This window comes from Onychomys torridus, chromosome 7, assembly GCF_903995425.1.
Source record: "Onychomys torridus chromosome 7, mOncTor1.1, whole genome shotgun sequence".
NCBI lineage: Eukaryota > Metazoa > Chordata > Mammalia > Rodentia > Cricetidae > Onychomys > Onychomys torridus.
In genome coordinates, this window is record NC_050449.1 from 11,575,360 (window position 1) to 11,600,187 (window position 24,828).

At 44.3% G+C, this 24,828-nt stretch overlaps 1 protein-coding gene across 6 annotated transcripts in view; it reads right to left on the reverse strand.

The window, feature by feature from the left end:
- Positions 1 to 24,828, reverse strand: part of Fat3 (FAT atypical cadherin 3) — a 584,013-nt gene that overhangs the window by 17,614 nt on the left and 541,571 nt on the right. For all 6 annotated transcript variants that reach the window (XM_036193856.1, XM_036193855.1, XM_036193852.1 and 3 more), the window contains 3 exons: positions 13,306 to 13,440; positions 11,250 to 11,407; positions 4,216 to 4,684 (listed from right to left, as the gene is read on the reverse strand). In XM_036193856.1, the coding sequence (XP_036049749.1) occupies positions 4,216 to 4,684; positions 11,250 to 11,407; positions 13,306 to 13,440 (762 nt within the window). The remainder of the gene's footprint in view (positions 1 to 4,215; positions 4,685 to 11,249; positions 11,408 to 13,305; positions 13,441 to 24,828) is intronic.

The following is a 24,828-nucleotide window of genomic DNA, read 5'->3' on the forward strand; positions in this document are numbered from 1 at the left end:
GTAAAATGGGAGCAGTTAGTAGAAGGGAAGAATGTTCCCAGAGTATTGAAAAATCAAATGTCTTAGTGTATAAGCATTTGCAAGGTAAGAATATTCTAGTACTATGTACACTCAAACCAGTATCTCCAACCACTGAAAATTCGCCAGTGTTTCCTTTCAGGATTTAGGCATCCAGTTTCATGCAAAGCTGTCTGAGTGATTGCCTCTGGCCTGGTGACAGCACGACACAGCTTGGTGCATTACTTCACTAAATTACAACTTAGCTTCTGCTGCGTCTCCCCTTAAACTGTCTTGAGTTGAGCGTGATGAGGCATGGAGAATTGAGCACATCTTATTCAGAATGTGGGTGCTCTCTGGTCTGTGCCCCACCCAATGGGTCTGAAAATTTAAGGGTCAGAACAGGCTCCAGCCAGTCAGCCAGTTCTTCTCCACGGTGGTTGCTGTTTCTAGGTCATGTTGTGAGATATGTGTGTGTGTGTGTGTGTGTGTGTGTGTGTGTGTGTGTGTGTATGTATGTATATGTATATAGAGAGTTTTAAGACATTACCAAGGGGCAGCCTTCTTTCTGTGGTTGATTTACAGAGTCACGTTACAAGCCCACACTCTGTGCTTTGACTCCCCTGGGTTGCTGAGGGTTGCTTCTCAGGCAGGAAGAATTATAAGGCTGGTCAGAGCTGCTGACTATACCATTCCAGGCTAGTAGATGCAACTCTTTGGTCCTTGTGCCAAGGCTTTGGTTGGGTTTGGGGTAGTTGGGAAGAATCCTGAAAGGAAATGTTTCTTGCTGTGGGTTGACTTTATAGATTATTAATGTTCTGGAACAATGTGCCACAGTTTGAGAATGGAGTCTGTTACCAGGAGACCCAGTCCTCCAGTATTGTTCTGTAATCAAGGGGATGGCAATGGCAAATCATGTCCTGGAATTTTATAGTGATCAACAGGAGAGAGTTAGAAAACCAAAACCAAAACCAAAAAACCAGACTGATGTTCCAGTGAACTCTGCCATCAGATTGTCATGTGCAGGGCTTACCTCTAAGAAGTTCAATCTATGTCCTTAATTCAAATGTCCTCTTGGAACACTGCATGCATTTTAGCTTTTGATCTGGGAGCCCAAGACCATGGCTGTGTGATTAGACCTCTCTGGCAGCCAGAAATAGTTCATGAGGGCATGGCTATACTTCATTTCACTGTGCTTTAAAGAAGGCATTTCTTGTAACTGACTTTAGGATTAATTTAATGGTTCCATAAATAGGAAATAGAGGCCTGATTTTTGGCTCATTCTTTTCTTGTAACCCACCCTCCTAATTTGGCAAAAGGGATGTTTCAGGTAGTAAAAACAAGGACATGACAAAAGTGTCCGTGCTAGGTGCTGAAGAGATGGCCTAGTGGTTAGTAGGACCCAAGTTCTATTCCCACTATCCACATGGCAGCTAACAACTGCCTGCATCTCTGGTTCCAGGGGGTCTGATGCCCTCTTTTGGCCTCCTTAGGCACCAGGCATGCACATGGTGCTTGGCATCCACGTAGCCAAACACACATAAAATAAAACAAAAAAATCTTTTGAAAAAACCTTTTTAAAATGCCTTGATATTAATAGAAAACGGAGGAAAGAAAATAGAGCCTCTTCTTTGAGGCCAAGGCCTCATCTTTATAGCCGGGAGGCTGGCAGGTCCCCACTCATACTGGAAGAGGACCTCTGACATTCTTATTCTTATTCCACCTGGAGCCATGCTTCCAGAGCCAGGTTCTCTCAACCAGGCTTGGAGTCCCTGTGGGGCCTCCTCACACCATCAGAGTAGTGGGTTTGAGGCAGGGGAGTGATGTGGATGGACATGAGAGAAGATGCATGATCATTTCAGAAAAGCATATGCTCTTAGGTGCAAAGAGAAGACTGGAGCTGACAAGAGGAGCTGAGGAGTCCAGACCCAAGAAGAAAGCCCTAGCATAGAAGAAAGTAGAACACGGCTGAGCAAAGAGAGAAGGTTTGCACCATACAGAGCAAGCCTGGCCCTTAGGGAGGGCAAGGAAAGAGTATAGGAAAGAGTTGGTATGCAGTTCAGCTGGTGGGATGCACGAGGCCCTAGTTTGATCCCTAATGCCATGGATACTGAGTGTGGTGATGATGCATGCCTGGAATCCCAGTACTTGTAAGGCAGAGGAGGAAGGTAAAATATCTAAGAACATCCTTGGTTACACATTAAATTTGAAGCTGTCCTAGGATATATGAGACCTTGTTTCAATGAAACAAAACAAAACAAAACAGAAAAAAAACCTGGTGTTTCTCAGTGGAGCCCAAGAGCCATTTAGTTATATAACATACCTGCTCTGGGTACTTAGCTAAAGGATTTTATGGCAGTTAAAAATGTACCCTACTGAGCCAAATTTCCCTTTGTTCAGTGACTATTATTATTTTAAAGATAACCCTCTATGGAAGACCATGGCTTTGCCAGGAAAAACAATGTCCTGACATGGTTCAAGTATGTTACAATTTGTGGCTGCGTACCCAGGATTTGACATGGCGTGGTGTTCCATTTCAACCCAATTTAATTATATGGCTCTTTCATAAATTGTCAGTGGCTCACACTGGTAGGGTTTTTTTTTTTTCCTCATGAAAAACTGGCCATGATTTGTCATAAGGGGCTGGTTTACAGAGCAGCTAGTGGAGAGGCACTGCCCATCATTCGGGAATTATGGAGCCATAACCACCATTTATTTACATAGACTGCTGAGACAGTAAAAACAGCAAATAGATTTCTTAAATTGAGACTGTAGAAAGTTCCCCCAGGGCATGGGCCCTCATTGTGACAGTGACATGTCTGAGTCTGAACAGCTTTGCTGTCTGTGTTCCTGCACCACATCGTTCCATGGACAGTTTAGAACATTCTAATAATAAAATGGACTCTAAATTCAGAGCCAGTCTGCACGAAACATAGATGCCAATGCCGAGTAGTCTTAAATGATTGTGGAGAATATTTAAATCTGCTACTCAGATGGCTGCTGCAAAAGGCTGGAGGGGACCAGCTGGGGCTGCTGAGAGGTGGCAAGGCTCAGCCAGAGGGAGGCCTGACCTTGTGGACCACCACAAAGACCCTGCACCTAGGTGGAGCAAGGAATTCTTAGATCTCAGGCTCCTGGGCCTTCAATAACTATAGAGATGTGCTGTGGCTCTGTGCCCCTCTTTCCCCTTCATTTCCTCCCTGTACCTCCCATCTCTTTCCTGTTCTTGCCCCTTTCTCCTTGAGGATATACCTGGGGAGATGTGACTAGAGAGGAACATTGTGCCCACCCCTAACTGACTCCCCTCCTGAGACTCTCTGTATATTTTCATTTCCGTGGGTGTGAGTGTGAGTGTGTGTGTGTGTGTGTGTGTGTGTATGTGTGTATGTGTGTATGTGTGAGTGTGTGTGTGTGTGTGTGTGTGTGTGTGTGTGTGTGTGTGTGCGCTCATGTTCATGTGTAATTAGGAGGGTTTAAGGACATCCCTACTAGGAGTTATTTTTTTTCAGACACTTCCTATCTTTTCTGTTTTGAAGACAGGGTCTTCTCCAGCCTGGAACCCACCATACAGGCTAGACTGGCTGGCTATTGAGCCCCGGGGCTCACCCATCTCCACCTTCTCAGTGCTGGGGTTACAGGTTCACTTCACTGTGGCTAGCTTTTGATACATGGTTCCTAGAGATAAAACTCAGATTTTCACAGTTACCAGTCAAGCACTGACTGACTGGGGTATCCTCCAGCTCCCTCTCCTTTACTGTGACTTCTTGCGCCTTTGTAGAGTTCAAAATAGAGTTGTTTTCAAGACATATCTCAAAAGCATGCTCCATAACCATTAACTCTTGATTACAGGTTCACTCCTCTGCCCGCTTTAGTTGCTGGTAAAGTTATATCCCAGCCTGATTAGCAGCTCAGTCAGTGCAGACACCAGGCAGCCTTCTGCCGTGACAGCAGGTGGCTTCTGAAGTCACTCACACCCTACAGGGAGCTGAAGTCTCCAAGGGTGTGGGCTGTGCAGTGATGAGGTGGTGGCCTATACAGTCTGACATCTAGTTACTGGCTAATCTGGAGACCAAGCTTCAGCAGCAGAGAGGATTCAGAAGCAGGTGAGCATCATCTCCAGGAAGATCATGGGGAAAGTGGGAGGTGCTGGTTGTGAGGGTGAACCTCCCACAGGTACATGCCCTTTTCCCCTAATCGCAAACACACAAGTGCACTCACCGCCAGAGGGTAGGCCGCTGCAGCTGCCACCATGCAGACAGGGGCTGCGTTGGCATGCATCTGGGTAGAGCACACAACCCAACTTCAACTCGGTCAGACCCACGACCTCGGCGAAGCTGCTGCGCTTGTTTTGGAGGGGCAGCTCGTTGTGATTAAGCACCACGGAGTCCAGGCAACCCTGGAAACCACCGAGGACCTGTGTGACTCGCGTGTCTGTCAGACTGCGGATGTTATCCGCCTGCACCAGGGCACCAAAGAAGATGGCACTGTCGGTGCTTAGCGTCTGGAAGTACAGGGGTGCCCTCCGCCGCTCCACATAGCTGTCGTCCAGGGCCAGGCTGGTGAAATTGCGATTGAGCTCCAGGAAGACTGAGTGCCAGCTCCCGTCGTTGACAGCGCGGCTGGAGATGCCTAGGATCCCAGGGCCACTGCCACAGTCCAGCTGGAACCACAGCTTGCCTTCCACAATCTGCGTAGAAAGAAATGCAGAGCCCTCATGAGCCTAGTTTCGAAATGCCGTGATCCCGACAGGGCAGATGTTCCATCCAGGCCAGAGTTTGCATTTGTGTGAATTAAGCCCTCCACTGTCTGCTAGGAAAACATAGACCTAACACCTCTCAGATCTTCCCTCTACCGACCATAGCGATGGCCAGGAAGCACACAGTGGTATTTAAGAAAGTTTCTAACAACGGATCGTCCCCCACGCCTTTTTTTTTTTTTTTCCTTTGAGACAGGGTTTCTCTGTGTAGCTTTGAGCCTTTTCTGGAGCTCACGTGGTAGCCCAGGTTGGCCTCGAACTCACAGAGATCTGCCTGGCTCTGCCTCCCGAGTGCTGGGCCTAAGCCTTGAGACAGCGTGTTGGGATCGTGCCCCTTTTAAGACCCACTGCAATAACTCATTTGCTTCTGCACCACTCTCTATCACAGGAATGATTTCAATGAACTCACCAATATTCACTGGAAACTCACCATGTGGTAGGCAATAAGCTAAGGCAATCTACCCAGCCCTTCTGGGGCTCACTAGTCCAGTGGGGGAAGGTCATGTATTTAATCTGTACACACATACTCCCCAGACAAATTTGCAAGAGTGTGATATGGGGGAGAGAAGAGGCCAATAGAAGCAAAGGCTTCCTGGTAGCCAGCTTTGTGTGGATTTTGGATTTTAAACTCTCTCTATTAAATATGATGCCATCCTTAAGCCCATCTTTTCCCACGCTGTTCACCATGTAGACAAGAGGCCCTCCCAGTGTGTCCAGGCTTGGCTACTGCATACAGCAGAGCTGTCCAACCTCTTGTCTTCCCTGGACCACACTGTGTGAAGGACTATCTTGGGCCACATATTAAATTCATGGGTGTCTAACTCAGCCCACCACATGGCTTGCAAAAGAATAGAAACATTGATTCTGAGTGACATTGGGACATGATTTTGTCATCTATAAAAGTATGAAGTTCATGCTTGAAAATGACACAATTAAGTTATAAAGTGAAAATCACAGAAAAAAGTAGTAACATTTAAGTGAGTTTATAATTTTGTCTTGAGCTGCATTCATAACTATACTAGGGTGCATTGGTTGGGAGCCCTGGCTTAGAGCTTATTCATATTTAACAAGTCCTTCTGGTCAACTGTTTTCACTTTGGGGATGTTCCACTCCCTTGTCAGGGTGCTACAGGGGAGACACGCCAGCTTTAGACATGGTGTCCAGCACATTCCCTGGAGGCTAACACCAGGGAGCATTGCCCATAGGTGAGAAAGCTGTATCATCGAAGGATCCTACCTGGCAGACAGCATGGATCTTTAACAGCTGTGTAGACCCAGGCTGCCCTGCTGTTGAGATGGCTGGCCTCTGACCCTTGCTGCTCCACTCTGGACTGTGTTTCTTAGAAATGATATGTGACATCAGGATTAAGGGATTGAGAGCTAGGCCCCCATGTGGCCATGCTTAAATTTGGCCACTAAGGGATTCACAGCTGGGCACTGTGAGACAAAAGCCTCTAGATCTAGAAAATGATTCTGTGGAGTCCAGTGTCCCAGTTGTGAATGGGATGGAGTGGTCTGTCTGTCCTGAGAGATGCCAACACCTGCATTTCTGTTTTAGCACAGACTCTCTCAACAAGAGGAAATAGTAGAAAGGAAGAATGGAAATGAAAGACCAACAAGGACACTTCTTCCATGTCACCAGCAACTAAAGAAATAAAATGTTAAATGAATTTTTAGAAATGAGCCAAGCTGGTCTTTGCATGGTGTGTTTTACTTGTGAAAGAACCAGTGGCTTCTGCAGCATGCTCATCCTCACAAACATCCTGTTTCAGAAAGGTCCACAGTCAAACAACCCAGTGACTCTCATGCCTGCCTTATGACTCCATGGATTTTTCTCACCTGCAAGTCAGGGTCATAAATGCATGCCCCCAAATCACTGGGAGCCTGGAGAGCAGGGCAGAGCCAGAGACTCAGAGAATGCAGAACTTAACTCCAGGTCTGCCTGTACCACCCCGCTCTCTGGAAAGCATGGGTCTACCTCAGTGGTTTTGGAATTAGAGAACAGAGAGATGTGTCATGGTGTCTGCTGCAGAATGACTGACCATGTCACACATGAAGTGTGTGTGCACTCACCAGTATAAACACACACACACACACACACACACACACACACACACACACACACACACTGCTCTGGAGTATATATGTTTGGATGTGAAAGGGCTGAAAACAAACATTTATTTCCAGAGAGCTTTCACCTATATACAATTGCTGGTTTTTGTTGTTTAGCAAAATAGGCTGAATGGCTATTGTAAATCACAGAGAACTTTCTCAAGTGACAATGCACAGATGACATCCACATCTGTATTTGAGTGCAGGTAATAAAGTGATAGAACACAGCTTTGGAGACACCTTCTTCTGCAGCAGCCCATCTGCTGTTTTTGCTCCATGGCTACAAAACACTGTCCCCAGTCTGTTGTGGGAAATCTGGTGGTGAAGGTGTAGTTCACATAAGTGTTCAATTAACGTATTACTTGGTTCATTCCCTTCCCCCATCACTACCAATTGCCTGTGTATAATAACCAGAAAAAATTGACATGAGTCTGATACATCCATACACATAAAAATTCTGCAGCTAAGGATCTAAAACTATCCTCTGTGAACACTGAACACAGATAAGTCACCCCACCCTTTTTATAACATAACAGCAGCAGCATAGCCAAGTGAAAGAAGCCAGGCACCTACAGTTTCACTTTGTCCAAAGAGATATCACCTGCATCTTTATGATTCTAGGCTTCTTGAACCTTCAGGTTTGTTGCTATGACACTCTAGAATCCTGGTGCCCAAAGTTACCCTGTGAAAAGTTAATAACAGTAGGTATGTTATACCAGAGAGATAGAATACTTCCTTCTCTTTGAAGTATCTGAGTCATCTTCATATTGGAAAACTATACTCTAATAGTAGTTAATTTTTCTCTGTTTGCCAAGTTTTAAAGTTTTGGGGTTTTTTTTGTTTTTTGTTTTTTGTTTTTTGCAAAAGACGAACTTCCTCAAATCAGAGCACCAGTGAGATGGTGCAGTAGAGACCGAAGTGTGTCTGAGCTGCAAAAGATCTGTAGTCATGCCACTGAAATGGTTTATTGGTTGGGCAGGTGGGTGTTTTTTTTTTTTTTTTTCAGTGATATGCATAATTCAGAGAACGATAGATGCCCTTATGTCATAAAACATCTACATCTTCAGAGTTGGGTGAAATCAATGGTGTGCTTTGATCAATTTCAATGACTAGGGCATTAAGAGACAAGAAATCAGATCCATAAAAGTAATTTTCATAGTAAAGGATTTTGAGTAGAAATTATTAAATTATGAGTCTTGTTGCATGGGACTGTTTGTCAGAGGGCTGTGTTAGCTAGCTTTATCATTGCTGTGACCAAAATATTTTACAGAAACAGCACAGGGGAGGATTTAGTCTTCAGTTTGCACTTTCAGGGGGCCTAGTCCATCCCATCCAGGTGGATGTGACAGGGGAAGAGGACAGCTCCCATCTTGGTGGCCAAGAAGCAGAAAAAATGTGGAGTTGGAAAGGGGTCACCCACATTCAAGATAGGTCCTTCTTTCTCAGTTAATTATCTCTGGAAGCCTCTCACAGCCATATCTAGATGTGTGCCTCACCCATCTACTAAGTACATCTAAATCTAATCAAGGTCTCACTTAAGACCAATCATCACAAGGGTCATTAAGTAATCTCTGGAAAGGATGTCTTTCAGTCATGTATTTTCAAAGCCACTTATTGGGCATCAGACATGTGGGGTATCTTTAAGAAAAAAATAATTGCATGAAGAGATAAATAAATGTGTGAATATCCCTCTTCTTAACTCCTGATGTGCTTCTAACCTGTTCACCTGTCACACTCACTGTGGAGTAGTCATTACTTGTTAAAGAAGCAAACAAATGCTTCCAAATCTCAGTCTTCTCAAGGGCAGACATGGGCACTGCCTTTAAGGAGTGGGTAAGAATCAGAAAGCCGTATATGTGAAAGTACTCTGAAAGTTTCTGCAGTCCATGATGGAAAGACCCACCCACATCACCTACAAAAGTACTGTCTTTCTTTCAGTTCTTGGGTATCAAACCAAGTCTGAGAATAATCCAATTAAAGGACTTATTGACATATCACATTCCTAAATATTTTTTTATATTTAAGAACATTTCTACATCAGCCACCCGAGTTTCCGTCTGCTTTCCAGTTGGTCTGATGCCAGCACAAAGGGCTGCTCTGATTCCTCCACGTCTGCTCTGGAAACCTGACACTTTGCTTTAACAGGCATGAAGGGGACACAGCCCCTTCTTACTCTGTGGCTTTGGTTTCCTGGAAGCTCAGAAGTGGGCTTGTGCTCAACTAATGTATTTTCTATGGTTTTTTTCAATCATGATATTTTACTTTTTTTCACGTCATTGATTGCATTGTAACCTTTTATTTTCATGTCAATGGTGCTTAGATTTTATTGTATTTGTGTGTTTACGGTAAGTCTCAAATCTCTTTTAGAAGCCAGGGCAGTGACAGGAGACAGAAAGACAAGTGCTTGTCACTGCAGCCAGGGTACAGTGACACTTCTGTCCACCCAGTTTTTTGTATTTTCTGACCACTGTGCAACTCTTCACCACTTGCCAGGGGATGCTCTCTGGTTGTTGTAAACAGATTTCCTCAGCACACACTCTGCCTGAGAAAATACAGGCAACAAGGAGGTACAGTTTAGGCCAGCATTTCATTTTAGTGGCTGAAGCAAAGCACAGGGTGCTCACTGTGCCTAAAGCCAATGAGATTAAATCTCCCATGAGGCTCAGTGTTCAGCAAGTCCCCTATGAGGATACTCCTGGTGACATGGATGACTGTCTGCTCCAGTTCAGTACAGTTGCATCCTGCTATTGGCAAATTCAACATGTGAAGAAAAAAACAAAACAAAAAACAGAGAGAGGGCAGTGATGGTCCACAACCCCATGGCATTCACTCACAGAGGGTCTCTTCAGACAGCAATTGGCCTTAGATTATTGGAATTCATTTTAGCAATTCAATTTTACAACTTCAGAAACACATTTGTTTCATAAGGTATCTATCACACACGTGCATGGTGAGTGCTCCCTCAGGGGTTTATTCTTCTTTTCTGTCCCCAGAGAGGTGCACTGGTAACACACTTGCCAGGGATGGACAAATGGCAAGATTCAATTTAGGATCAAGTCATCCTTATATGATATTCTGTTCCCTCTCAAGGTTAGTGCTGTACAGAGATGATCTAACAGCAAATATTGGCATTACAGTAATCTGTTAGAGCTTGAGAGAGGAGAGGGAAGGCTAGAGACACCAGATCCTGGCATCTCTGACAGGCTCCTTCCCATTACACTTCTAGCTGTTCTTGTTTGATGATCAGTTTCCACTGGGCAAGCTCTGAAGACTTCTAAAGAGCCCGAGCAATAATAGAGTGAATAAGAGACTGAAATATAACCCTCCAAGGACAGATCAGGGGAAGCATATTTCTTCCCCACTCTCATGCCTAGACACTGGATCTGGTCTTCTCTTATCCCCCTGAGCCAGAAGCCAGGTCTGGTCTAGAGATGTGCAGCATGTAATCTGTGATCGTTTGAACAGGAATGTCAAGAAGAGCAGAGGAGAGCTTGGAGGCTAAGAGCAGGGGGTGGGAGATACCGCACTGTGGGGTCAGACCTCACTGCTCAGTAACTGAGCCACCTTGGGTGAATACATAAAACTCTCTGCATTATTCTTCTTGATCAGGTAAGTGGAGATAATATGTCCATAGCAGACTTACATTAAATTTAAAATTAGAAAGATGCAGATACATTTGTTAGTATTCTTAGTATAATCATGAAGGCACTTGAAATCCCAAGTTGAATACAAATGCCAGATTTATTTTAAAGAAAATCTGTCTGCTTTAGGCAAACTTCTGAGGTCAGGAATTTATTTAAAAATTGGGTGACTTGGATTATGATAGGATACATGGAATATTTGTGCCCACGATCTCCTAGTTCCTCCCTACGTAAGTGTAGCTAGCCCGAGCGTGGAGAACATGTGGTGAACATGGACAGTCAACCTGTTAAAGGATTAGCCTAGTCATGGGATTAATAGAGAGATCTGTCCTAATGAGCTGTGGAGTGATTGGAATGTTAAGGAGGTGTGTGCATATTCAAGCCCTTTCTATAGGGAGATGTCTCCACCAGCCAGTTTGAAAATACAACTACTAGAAAGAAATAGGATGCCAGCACACTTTCCAACCCCGTTGCTCGCTCTTTTGTCTTGAAGTCTGTTCTGGTCTTCTAAACTGACAAGACAATAATTTCAGTATCTCCCAATTTAGTAGCCAATGTAGCCATATAAGAAACAATTGTGGGTGGGGCATGGTGGCTCATGCCCATAATCACAGCGCCGAGAGGCTGAGGCAGGAGGATTATTTTGAGTCTGAAGTTGTCCTGGGCTTCAATATACGACTGTCAACAACAACGAGAGGTAAGTATAGGAGCAGAGCTGTGGAAGAAGCAGCCCATTTTACTAACCTTCAGAATCATGCAGGGGTTGGCTCGAGTGTACATTACAATTCCATTGCTCTGCAGTGTTCTCAAGCGCAGAGCCAGCTTGAAGTCTTCCTCTTTGCTATTTTCAGAGAGCCGGTACTTGATGTAACTGTTTCCAGCAAAACTGAGAGAAGTGTGCCCTGAAAAGACCATTTCAATAGCAAAAGTGTTCTTTTAAAATCCAGAAATGATCAGGGACCTATGAAGCCACCCCTACACACACACACACACACACACACACACACACACACACACACACACACAGACCAGGAAAGCTGATTACAGACCACAGCAGTTAAGGGTGGAACCCAGGGGTCTTAATTAAATCCAGTTCACAATTTTACATCATTAAATTATTAACCAGTCAGCTACCCAAATCATCCCACTTGTCCCATGTTCAGAGCGACTTGGTAAATTCCATAATGCAGATTTTCTTAGAAGCCTTAGATTCTTAACTTCCTCTTTCCAAACTTAGTATTATTAAAAGACATCATTTGATTACTCCCCCACCATTGCCTTCTCTTAGACACCAAAGAGCGGAAGAGCGTGGCTGGGTCAGGTGGTGCAGGCCTGAAATCCCGCAGCAGGAGAGGCTGCTGCAGGAGGCTGGCAAGTCAAGGCCTGCTTAGATTATAGGGTGAGTTCACTGTAACTGGATCACTTATTCTCAAATGAAAAAGCAAAGGCTAGCAGCAGCTAGACGACAGAGTGCTTGCCTTGCATATACGAGGTCCTAAGTCAATCCTGCCTAGTGAAAGAAATAGAATAAAAATTAAAAAGAAGAATGTTCAGTTCTGTAAAACAAATCCACTCTCATGAAATACTTGTATTCTCCAGTAACACCAAACAGCCAACAGGTGTCAGCTGTTGAAGAGGAAAGCCCTCTGCTGTCACAGTTCCATTGGCTAATCATTAATGACAAGGCTTCCTTTCCCTTCCCCCACCTCTCTCTTTCTCTTTGAAAAGTGTAGGCTTAAGCTTGAGGGTTAGGAGAAAAAGGATTCTCAGAAGAAATCAAGGCACGTGGTACAGCATGGCTTCTCAAAGAAGAGTCACCCTTCCCAGACTGTAATCCAACTCACTCCACCGATTCTGAACTCACCTGATTCGGAATTAACCCTCTTTTGAATTTTTAACATTCTCTCCAACATAATGTTGCAGCAAACAGATCAATAGCCTTGTAGAGTGAAAAGCAGAAAGAATGGAAATAAAGCAAATGGGTGATTGTCACCAGCAATCCAAAATTCTCTGTTTAGATGTCGGTAGAAAGGGATGCTGTGTGCATGGCATGTGTGCCGGGGCAGGGACACCCCAGTGACTTACTCAAGTTCCCTGGTTTTCCCTTCGTTTCTTGGGTAGCTCTATGCTGGACATCAACCATAATGGAGTGTGGTTCCCATTTTTTTTTATAGTAGGACTTCTCCTTGCAAAGAATGAACTTCTAAACCCTGTGCTCAGCAAAGTGCTTTCTTTATACATTAGGCGTGATAGCTCATATTCCCATGGTTACTACTATAATTACCATCACTGTATCACTCACAGCACCACAGCCATGCTGTTGGGTATGCACTACAAGAGATAGTAACTATCTCAGGTTCCAATATTGGTATTAATGTCCCCCGGGTGTTAAATACACCTTATTACAAAAGATGATCCTACTGGTGTAGCAAATGAAGACACTTACAGAGGAAAGAAGAGAAACAAAGTGAAAATAAAGTGTGAGAAGTAGATAAAAAATGTTATATTGGATAAAGATCAGAAGAAAATTATATGTATGAAAATGATGTAAATATCAGCCATGCAACATGACTGTGGACCCATAATATGACTTCCCCTTTACACAAGGAGCCCTATCTTCATTTCTCATTAGCATGGACTGGCTGTGACCTGTCCCAACTAAACATGAGGGTGAACATAGGCCGTGATCCTTTCTGAAGGTAAATGTTGTATGCACGTGTCTCCTGGGCAGAGTCATTCACACAAGGAACACGTCCCAGGAACAGGAGATCCAACCTGCCCTGTCCATGCCACTCTGTACCTGAGCACTCTCCTAGCTTCCCTGGAGGACACTGGCAGAGGAAAGGTCTCCTGCTGGCCTCATAACCCACACATTGCATGTCCTCTGGGCAGGGCTTCTCCACACAAGGATCATTGGACCCCGGGCACACTCCTCCTGTGACAAAGACAGAAGAAACATGATCAGGACACTAAAAGATTCACCACCAATTTTATGGATCATAAGAAATTGTGGGGTTGGGGATTTAGCTCAGTGATAGAGCGCTTGCCTAGCAAGTGCAAGGCCCTGGGTTCGATCCTCAGCTCCAAAAACAAAAAGAAACTGTCAAGGCCTGGGTTATATGTGATCTCAAGTGAGTGACAAATGGACCACCCAGAAGCATGTACATCAGGATGGTCAACACTGGTGATTGGTGCCCACCACAGATCTCTGTATCTGTCAACATTCCAATGCCAGGATAAGAGCAAAGGATAAGAGTTCATCCTATTAGAACAAAATATGCCAAAGCTTTATTTGGGCCAGTATCAGCTGTAGAGAGATCACCACATCAAGACTCTGCCAGGAGGTCCTGAAGGTTTCCAGCTCCCTAGCAGTCTCTTGCAAGCACTGTGGGCTTCTCTGTCTTCTGCAGCCCATTACCACTCTGAAAAACGTAAGGGCGCATTGTAAGAGATGTTAGCTGTTGATTTCAGGGAGAGAAAGGCGGGGTGGGGGTGGGGTGTGTGGGTGGGGGGATGGTGAGGAGGAAGGGATGTGGGAGGGAAGGGAGAGGGGTAGTGAGTACATATTTCTAAATAAAAGTCTAACTGTAAATTGTGAAAGCCCAACTCACTTTGTTTCCTAATCCTTTCTGCCACATGGTATTTTATTGATTATCTATAAGGAGTCCCTGACAGCTATCAGAAAAAGCAGAATTATCCTTGGCTGAGTCAGGCTTCCACTCCACTGCTCTATTCACGCTCAGTCAGATGAAAGTTTAATCCCTTAGAAGGGAAATCCCTGAGAGAAGATTAAAGTGGACTAGGGCCCAGATAAATTAGGTCAGAACGAGGGAGAAGGCAGGTACAGCCTATCGAAAGAAGCATGCTTTCCACAGGCCCCAGGGTATTCTAAATGTATTTAGGATTTTTTCAACTTGGAAGAGTTTAAGGGGCGAAGGACTCTTGAAAAAGTGAATCAACTAAAATTAACCCTCAAATGCAATGGCAATTCCTCAGTGGGTTAGTATTCTTACTGGAGTGCTCTTTCCCACTTAAGGAGGAACGTGCTGGACTTCAGCTACTCCCTTCATTGGCGGGAGCTGGCCCTTGAACTCAGTCCTCTCCATGATGCCTTCCCTGGTTATTAAGACTGTCCCACAACAGTCATCGCTGTCCAGGAGAAAGCAGGAATGTGGAGCTAACTACCTGCAAACATTTTTGGAACTGTAGTCCCCAAGAGGAGCAGCTCGCCAGTACTAGCAAACTCAGGATTCATTAGCCCCATTTGCCACTAGCTACAGATCAGTTGCAAAGGTCACTCTTGGCATTAATCCAGCTCTCAGTCTTAGAATATGAAGGAATTTTAAACTGAATATTTAGAATGATCTCTACCATGATTCTACAAGATCCAATGCCACAAAATACATCTTGAGATTTATTTAACCCCAAATCTTTATGCTTTTCATATATTCATCAGTGTTGGTGGAATATTAACTGATGTTTGACCATCTCATGAACCACTTCAAAGAGCTCTGATGACAAGTTTTAACATAACTTTAGGCATATTTATTCAACAAATAGTTGAATTCATTCAACAAGAAAACTAAAATATTAATTCAATAAAGAAACTGAGACCAATGAGCTAATAAGCCAGGTCCTACAATGATGATGAAAAATGATGTCTATAGACATTAAATACACACACACACACACACACACACACACACACACACACACACACACACTATACATCAGATCACTGTTTTGACAGGTAAGGTATGTGATATCAAGGGATGCCCCAGAAAAGGGATGCTGTCTCCTGGGAGAACATCAGACCTCTTCATAAGGAGGATTATCTAGGCAGATCCTTCCAGCTACAGTAACTTCCAAGCAAGACCAACATGCAGTAGTTTATGTATATAAATCTGTTGCTCTCAATTCCATTACATTCCTTTTACCTTCCTATTTCAGTACACGTAGGGATGCTGTCTCCAAACATCACTACATTTTCAATATACCACTATAGATATTACATTCATTATCTGTTATGGTTTTATGTAACTGCTACATTTCTAAGAAATCCTACATCCTCAAAACTCTAATTTAAAAGCCACTATTTTAAAGAAGAAAAGATGATTAGGTAAGCTGAAACAGGTGACAATGATGATATTTATATCTGTAGAAGTTGCGATTATATTTAAAAAATAAATCTAATGAATGATAACCACTGTGTTTCAGAGAAAATTCAGCACTGAGGTATTTCTACATTTTATTCCTGTTTGGCCTGTTGCCACCACGCTTCTCATCATGATAATTAGCATAGGACTTTTCACGTGATCTGCCAAATCTCTGACTTTGAGATAAAGCACAAATTCACTTACCGGCAATTGGATTTCAAGCCCACAGCTCTTTTTTTCTTGGGGATTTATGTCATAATACACAGAAAAGCATATAATTAAACCACAGCCACCAATTAATGAATATTTTACATCCAATCCCCACTAGGGAAAAGCAGCATGAGGTATGAAAAATAGTAATACAAATATAACAAGTGAATTATAAAGTGAATACCAATATTCATCATATAATGATGTACATGTGTTTTTATTCTATCTGCTTATGACTTCGATCGTTTCTTCCTTCCTTTAGCTTTTAATAAGCTTTTCATTGTGAAGGGAACATTTTTGGGTAAGGAATGTACCTCTGGACCCGCAGGGTCCTTTGCCTTCATTTCAGCCTGGGATCTGCTTAGCCGTAAATAAACAGTCAATCCAGAGGCCTGTCAGGGAGCTTGGCTCACAGGCCCACCCTCTGATGGCTTAAGGAACTCTGACAGCAAATCAGAGCCTGCAGGCCAGTCTACATTCAATATGCTCCTTTGGCGAGATGTGGTTAGCTCAACAAGTTTAATCCAAATAAAAGCATAAAATCATTGAAAACCAGCTTCCTCTGAACAGGAGAGTCTCCACGTATAACACAGAAATTCTCCGGTCCTTTCTGAAGCATATATTATCAAGGTGCATGGCTTCCACTGTTGATTCTGGAGCAAGCCATGTGTTCCTGGCCTCTGATGGTGCCAGGTCTGGATCCCTGGGACACTTTGGGAATAAATGCTCTTTTCAGTAGAGGTCTAAAGGTTTCTGGGTACACAGAATGCAGCCTGCCTGTGTGCGCCCTGAGGGGTTAATCTGATTTTAGAAATCCCATGTGGATGTCATTCCTTCTCAGGCAACTGTGCACACCTATTCTTGTTAAGAGCCTTAAAGACCCTCTCTCTGGTGGCAGAAAGTGCCTCATCAGCTCCTGAGTACCAGTTAAGAGATGACAGTGTCAACTCCTGTTGGCTTCTGGGGGGAAGTTTATCTTATTAACTATCATTGAATAATCCAGGTTTAATGAACTTGTGCTGTGCTCCGTGACAGCTCAGGGAGTGGGGCCCATAGACCTGCAGGCTCTGCATCTCCAGGCATCCATCAATATGGAGTGAGCCTGAAGGGAGGAGGCTCCCTCTCTATCAAGCCAAATGATTCCATTTGTCCTATATCAGTGGAGGGTGGGCGGTGGGAGTCTCTGTCACAACACGAAGCCCGAGGAATAAGCTCTATTTCCTATTTCTGGGTCCCCTGGAGAAAGGGTGAAGTGTGAGAGGAAAGGGTTCTGATCTGTTGACAAACTGAAGACCTGGTTAGTTATTGAATTTATTTACTCTGTGGTCTTGGACATGTTGCTTAGCTTTTCTGGATCTTGACTGCCTTTCGGAAAATCAGGACAAAGACTCTTCTTAGCGTTGTGAAAAGTAAATGGGGCAGTATCTGAGAAAACAGCTGTAAGGAAAACTTGGAATGAGGCTGATAAACTGATGATGTTAACAGGACCTGTCAAAATGGCAGGGACCAGATCTTTGTGCCTGCTGCCTGATCTGAGTAAGCTTCATAAACAGAGATGACAGGGAATACGATGTGTATTGGAGCTGTAAAATTCCACCTAGAGCCTTTGATCCTGCAGGCTCACAGGGCGCATGCAGCTATGTGTCTATGCTTCCAACCCTATCCTGGATAGAGCCTCCTGCCTCCTCTAATCCAGGGACAGTTCCTGTCTTCTCCACCCTGTGTGCAGTCCCTTATCTGAACTTCTGCTCCAAAGCGAAGGGTTTTCCACCTTAGAGTCCTCCCCAACCTTCTCCACTTCAGGTACAACCCTTCACCTCCACCTCAGGCACAACCCCTCTCCTTCCAGGTCTCAGGCATGACTTCTCACCTTATCCACCTCAGGTACAACCCCTCTCCATGTCCTCTTCAGACACAGCTCTCTCACATTCTCCATATCAAATACAGGCCCCACCCATGTCCATTTCAGGCACATCCTAGCGTCTCTATGTCATGCACATTCCTTCACCTTTTCCACCTCAGGCAGTCCCCTGCCTTGGCCACCACAGACACATCTGTATACCTCCTCTTCCTCCTTTAGGTGGCTATCTTCCCTACCTCAAGTGTAGTTGTTCTTCATACACCAGGGAGATGCACACAGGGTGTGTCTGTTCTCTGTAACTTCCCACTTCCTCAAGTTCTTCTCAGGTGGAAATTCTTGCCTCTTTCTATAGCTCTGACAATGGAAAAGCCACCTGAGCTGGAGCTCAGGGCTTCTGTGCAGTGCAAAGGTGGTTCCCTGGAGACTTTTGGAAGGCTTTGCTTCCATATTTACGACTCTCCTCACTGCCATAGTATTCCCACACCCCTCAGGGTTATGTCTGATCCAATAGCTAATACCTCAGCATACAGCTGTGATTATTAAACTGCCACTTTGAGCTGAGTCCATTTCTTGATTTACGCCATTGCCTTGTTATGCTGAAGAGTCCAATAACTAATGCTAAATCCCCGAACCAAACCCCATATGCTTTGTTGAGATGCTGTGTTTTGGTAAATGCTGTAGAAGTCAGCAAGACACCTTCTTGATTCATGGCCTGCAATAACTTATCTGAAGAAGATATGAGACATATTCTTCTGAGAATCAAGATTTGAAGCAGTCTCTGTGGCTTTCCAAGAAGCAGAGACATGCCCAGGCTATAGTATGCTTGGCTCAGCCATCCTTTTTTGTATTAGTTCACAAATTGCCAAGCTTGATTTTATTCAAGACATCCTCTCTGGAGCCATCTTATGTGGATGGAAAGTCCTCAGATGATTAGTACCAACAAACTCTAGACTGAGAACAAACCCAAGTCAGAATTCTTTTTTAGTTTTAAAAAGCTCATGGCCAAGTTTCAAGTATTATGCTGCCTCCAAATCTCTCATTTTATTTTATCATACTTATTAGAATGTACCACCATGGCCATCTACCAACAGGCTCTCATTCCCTGTTTTATAGTATCCATTCCAAGGACTGTTTTTACTCCTTCCCATCCAGCCAGCCCAGCTCTGCTACCTTTTTGACATCATGATGCTGTTTCAGGCTTTGTGGGGACAAGGACTATGCCAACTATTTCACCATGCATCTTCACATCCTACCCAAAGCTTGGGTTTTTCTCTTCACTGCTTTCTTTGCTCAACATGTATCCCTGATTGGCAAAATCACATCATCAAAAACTCCTGCTTCCAAAGTCTTTCTTAGACTCTTCAAACTAAAACTGATATGTCTTTCCTTTTTATTTCCTCTGTGCCCCAATTATGACCCTTCTTCCTCTTGCCAGCATGTGATTGTTTATATCAAGTAGTAAGAGAACACTGGTGTTTGGCTGAGAAAAGAGGACCCAAGGAATCATAACCATTCTCCTTAGCTATCCCAGGCAGGCTGCAGAGCAGGGATGAACAGGCAGTGTTATGTGAGTCTGTCAAGGCTGAAGCTGTGTGATGTAAGAAGATGGATTTTGGTGGAGTGGTGTACAATCATCTGGAGAGACCCTGGGCTGGTGCTTAAGCCTTAGCTGAATTTCTACACCAGGGATAAAGCAGACATGATATCTGCAGTGTGGAGGAGGTTGGGCTGGGTAGCCTCCAAGCTCATTCTACAGTTACACAGAGGTAGCAAGGTGCTGTAGCTAACAAATGCTTGCAGCAAGATGGTCGTATATGAATCTTGTTTTAGCCATTTATGAGCTCTGCAGCTATGAGCCTGTCAACAGACATTTCCAAGTCTCAGTTTCTTCAGTTTTTGAAGAAAGCTGATGATAAGTCACAGTGTTCTATGTAATTCTAGAAATAGAATTGGAAACTGGTCATGGATCAACAGATATTAATTCTTTGTCCACCCCTGCTTCAATCTGTGGGTGAACTGTATACTTCCTCATTTCCATGCCTTGGCTCTCACAGTCCTCTTTTGGAATTCTCCCCTGTGGCCACCTGCCTAATTCCAGGCATTCTGCCAGACCCCACTCAGGTTCCAGTGAGGTAGGATAGAAAGACAGGAGACCTTATAAGGACCTTGGAAGAAAAAGGAGCCCCTCAACTCAGAGTCTGGTTAAGGCCTCTTGCCAGGTAAAAATCAAGAAATCTAGTACAAGTAATATTCACCATAAAGACCATATTTCTGTTAAGAGTCTATGACCTCTAGAGGGCCTCCCCTCTTCTGGATATTTACTGAGAAGCTTACAAACAAGTAGACTGTTTAAGGTGGGTGAGGACAGCCCTGCTTCCTGCAGCCTTGGCATCTAGAGTTCTATCTACTAACCTGTCTGTAGTCCTGTCTGATAAACATCAGGAACCATGCTGGGATTGTCTAAATTCCTTAAGCCGTTCTTCAAGCATAATAACTTCAAATACACTCACATCCTGTTCATGACTGCAGAGAAGATAATGAGCCATGCCTGCCTTTTGAGAAGCCCACACCGAAGCTGTTAGGACTCACTTTCTTCTTGTGTGCCCCTCTAGTAATTCCTGAGCTTAAGATCTGAGTTAAATCCTTCATAAACTCCACCTCTACACTCGCAATTGCTCTTCCTGAATTCATTTCTTGAATGTCCATTTCAGGCGTTCTCTGAATGGAGATACGATAAAGGAAACTCCCCAGGCTGCCCACCCCCACGCAGCTGACACTATGACCTCCGGCCTGGTGCTGCTATGTGCTCCCTTGCTGGTGGAGGGCATGGCTGCTGTCCCACTCCCCTCTGTCTCTCCTGGAGCATCCCTCACAGAATGTCCCATTCATCTCACTGGCCTCTAGGTTCCATCCTCTGTTTCTTATTTGAATAAATATGACAATCCAGGCAGCTGCTTCTGCCATGGCTTCTGTAAACACACTGACTTTAAATGCTGATGGTCACCTTGGGAGTCTATTCTAGACAATATGTCCTTTTTGATATATTTTTATTTCGTATTTTTTGAGCAGCTAATGAAAAATTTTAAATGAGGATAATCAGTATGGTCTCATGTGTTGTTTTGACATCCTTTCCTTTTGCTTACCCCGGGGAGGGCTATGACATCTATCACTCCCTGTTTAACTTGATGTCAGACTTCCTGACTGGCATGCCAACGTTCATTGACTACTCCACGTTTTCAGTGGAGGTCATCTCAGGACATCAGAACTCTGTGTCTCTCTAGTTCTGTTCAAAGGAGCTGTTTCACGGTGCCTGGGATTTAATGAGCTTATTTGGCAGTAAAATTCACATTGGATTTCACTTGTTAGCACAACTCAGCATTTTGGTTCAAGATGCTAATGATGATAATTGGACCCCAAAATCTGCATGAGAAAAAGACGAGCTGGAAGTAGGGAGGGGCAGAGGACTGAGGCCAACTCTGTATAAACATCACTATATAGCCCCAAATGATCACTACATTCATTTATCATGCTAATTATTCCACCAAGTGGTGGGAAAGACCATTTAATGAGTCTGTCAGTCTCCCAGGATAAACAGAAGAACAGCCACACTAGTGTGTGAGTTAGATTGTGTGTGTGTGTGTGTGTGTGTGTGTGTAGGGAGAGGAATGTCTGTTGAATTTAGTGATCCTTTATTTTTAATAAATGAAAAGATGCCTCAAAAGTCAGCACCTGCTAACTTTCTACATTCCTTTATCATATTTTCACTTAATAGGAAACTTTTGAAGAAGCGAGAGGGACAATAGCTTGTGCCCTGAGTTTGAGGGAGAACTTACTCTCCTTTAACTTGTGACATTCTTCCATGTTTGTTTCCTGCTCATCAGCAGTAGAGGCACAAGAGTTGATCGACTCCTACTGTCTAGGCCTGAAGACAAGGCTTGGCTCCTGTGGCAAGCTCCCTGAAAACTGTCTGAGACACTGACCACCCTGGGATCACACTGACCACTCTACTAGGAAATAGGGATAACTGAGAACCTCATGGAGCACATACCACTGAGACTCCGATTTATATAAAAAGAGAAGAAATTGCTATAGTGCTGGCGATGTGGTACTTTGGTACTTTGTTCTCTCTTGTTGCTGTGACAAAATACCTGAGGAAATCAAGCTGAAATGTTTGGTTTTGGCTCACGGTTTCAAAGGCTTCGATCCACTGTCAGTTGTCTGCACTGCCTGAGGTAAAGCAGAACATCATGGTGGAAGAGAGTGGTGGAGCAGAGTTGCTCACCTCCTAGCAGCCAGGAAGCCGAGAGACACAGAAAAGAATCAAGGAACAAGGCACTCTCTTCAAAGGTGTGCCCTAGTGACCTTTCACCCATCATAGCCACCTTGAACAGACAACTCAACTATGAATTCCTCAGTGGACTAATTCACAGATGATGTTAGGACCCACATAAGATCCCAGAGCATAGACTGCAGTGACAGGGATCGCCAGGGACAAGCTTACTAGATAGATTAGCCAAATTAGCAAGCTCTAGAGTCAACAAGAGACCTACCTCAATATGTAAAGTGCAGAGAGAATGAGAAAGATGCCTGGCATGGGGCCTCCATACACACACACACACACACACACACACACACACACACACACGCACATGCAAGTACACACGTGTGAACTCATGTATAAATATACACATAACATACACACATATACATACACATACACACACACACACACACACACACACACACACACACACACACACGCACATTTTAAAAGAATTCTATCAGCTGGCAGACTTTGACACATAGGCCTTGAGGAGATAGTTGTTGATCTCTGTGGTGAACCAGTGTGAGTTCTTACTGTGGGCTTGGCCAAGACACATGGACCTCTTGTTGGAGGTTATCCTTGCATTATCTGCTGAAGATGAGCCTGAGCCACACAGTTTCAGCTCTATTTACTACTATGTTTTAGAATTTTACTTTTCAGCTTCATTTTAAGACTGGCTTAGAGCTGAGGACTTTCCTGACCAAGCCTAGTCTCACTAGAGAGAGGCCTAGTGAGTACTTAGAAGGCCTCCTCTTGCCTACCCAAGGGGCCGAGTCACAAAATCTATAGCATTGTAGGTTTACTGAGAGTAGAAAGATTTAAGGGGGACTATTGGGGTCCTGGGTGGGGATGTCACCTTGAAACATTGCATTTAGAATACCAGAATAATATATACACCACAGAGCAAGTCTGCATTAAAATAATAAACAAACAAACAAACAAACATATAATCCACTACATCATTCCATAAAGACACTTTGCTAAGCTGGCTAACCCCCATCTCTTGAACTCATATTTATATCTGAAGAGTCCCCACACACTTGGTCTCTGTGTACACATATCACAGAAGGCTTCCTTTAGCTGCAGGAGGGATTCTTGTTTTCTATTCCTGAACTTTACAGTAGGCAGGTGCTTACAAGCCATCCTCAGCATCATTGGCTCCTGAGGAGGCTGTGTGCCTCTCATTTGGAGTTTTCACTGTCTAGAGCACTGTTGCTTCCCAGTATTTTTATTTTCTCTGAGTTCTCAGAGTATGAGGATTGATGGGTTGCTGCAGTTTTCCTGCAGAGTTTGCCCTGTCCTGTCCTGAACTCCTTCTGACCCCTGCTGTGAATCACTACATGGGTTCTTTAGCACAGCTTTGGTGCATAAATCAGGTTGTCTGCAAAGGACATCTAGACAAGCCTGGACAGCTGGCATTCATAAATTGTTCATGGTGGCATCTGCCAGAAATGCATTTCACCTAGCATGTTTGTGCTGAATTACTTTGCAGCTAAAGTACATATGTTACAGGTCTGGCCCTCACTGCATCTACCTGATGAAAATGCAAACCAAAGTCACTCCTACCAAAGGGCAAGTTTCCACTCTTCTGGGAAGCTCCGAGGCTGTCAAAATGGCTCCTGCAGGGGACTAAAGTCCCTAGGCCCTCCCTTTGAGGAGCTTTTTCTCCAAAACCACAACCAAAATGGTGCTTAAGAGGCCTGAGGTGTTGCTGCCTGTCCCCAGTTATCCACAGGGATGTTTTATAAATGGTTTCTCTTCTGGCCACAGTCCCCGTGGACCAAGTTCACACTGGAAAGAGCAAGTCCAGCATGATTTTCTTAGAGGAAGGCTGTGTATTTATGGCTTCCAAGTCAAAGAGAGGGAAAGGGTCAGAGAGAACAATTCTTCTCACTGATTACTGAGGGCCTGTGACTGTACAGCTATGACCTTTGACCAGCCAAGGTCAAGGTTAAGTGACAAGCAGGAAGCATCTGAGCTTATCCCTCCCCTTGAAAGCGCTCTCAGACAGCTGGCCGGTTCTCAGGTTCTCAGGGAGGCAAATGGTGCTGCTGTTAGCTGTGTTACAGCTTCCTAACTCATGTGCTACCAGCACCCTCTAGCCTGCCCACTTTGCACCCTTTGGAAAGGACATACCCTACCCCATCACTTCTTCCCTTCTAATCAGTGGATGGCTCCTGCTGCCTCGGGGTCCTTTCTAATTCTTCATCCTAGCTAATGGCTGAGGGTGGACACGGCCCTCTCTGGTCTCATTTGTCATGGCTGCCACTTCCTGCCAGAGAGGGAAGCACTTTCATTCTCCTTGGGATGGTTTCCCCTCTCATCCTTTAAGCTTTCCTTAGGCAAGCCCTCCTCTGATCCCTACCTGAGTTTATCTCTGCCTACAGGATAAACTCAGCTGCCTACTGAGCCTGCCACAGGGGCTTATACTCCAACAGTAAGGTCAAAGCTGGTGGCAACAGAGGGTTGCAGCGTTTCCTGCACCAGTTGCTGCACATTCACAATGACATCAATGGGCACTTGCAAGTGGCCATCACTCACAAACTAAGCTACAACTCCATGACTATGGGGGCCAACTTCTCCCATTTCTTGTTTCTTTTACAGCCTCAGCATCTATATTAGGCATGTGAGAATTATTATTTAGTTAAATGAGTGATTGAATGTAAGAGTGGCATTTCAGTCCACCTCTAAATTCTCAGAGTTGGGAGGTGTGATGATTCATCTTCACTGTTAGCTTGACTAGATTTAGAATCATGGAAATACCTGTGGGTG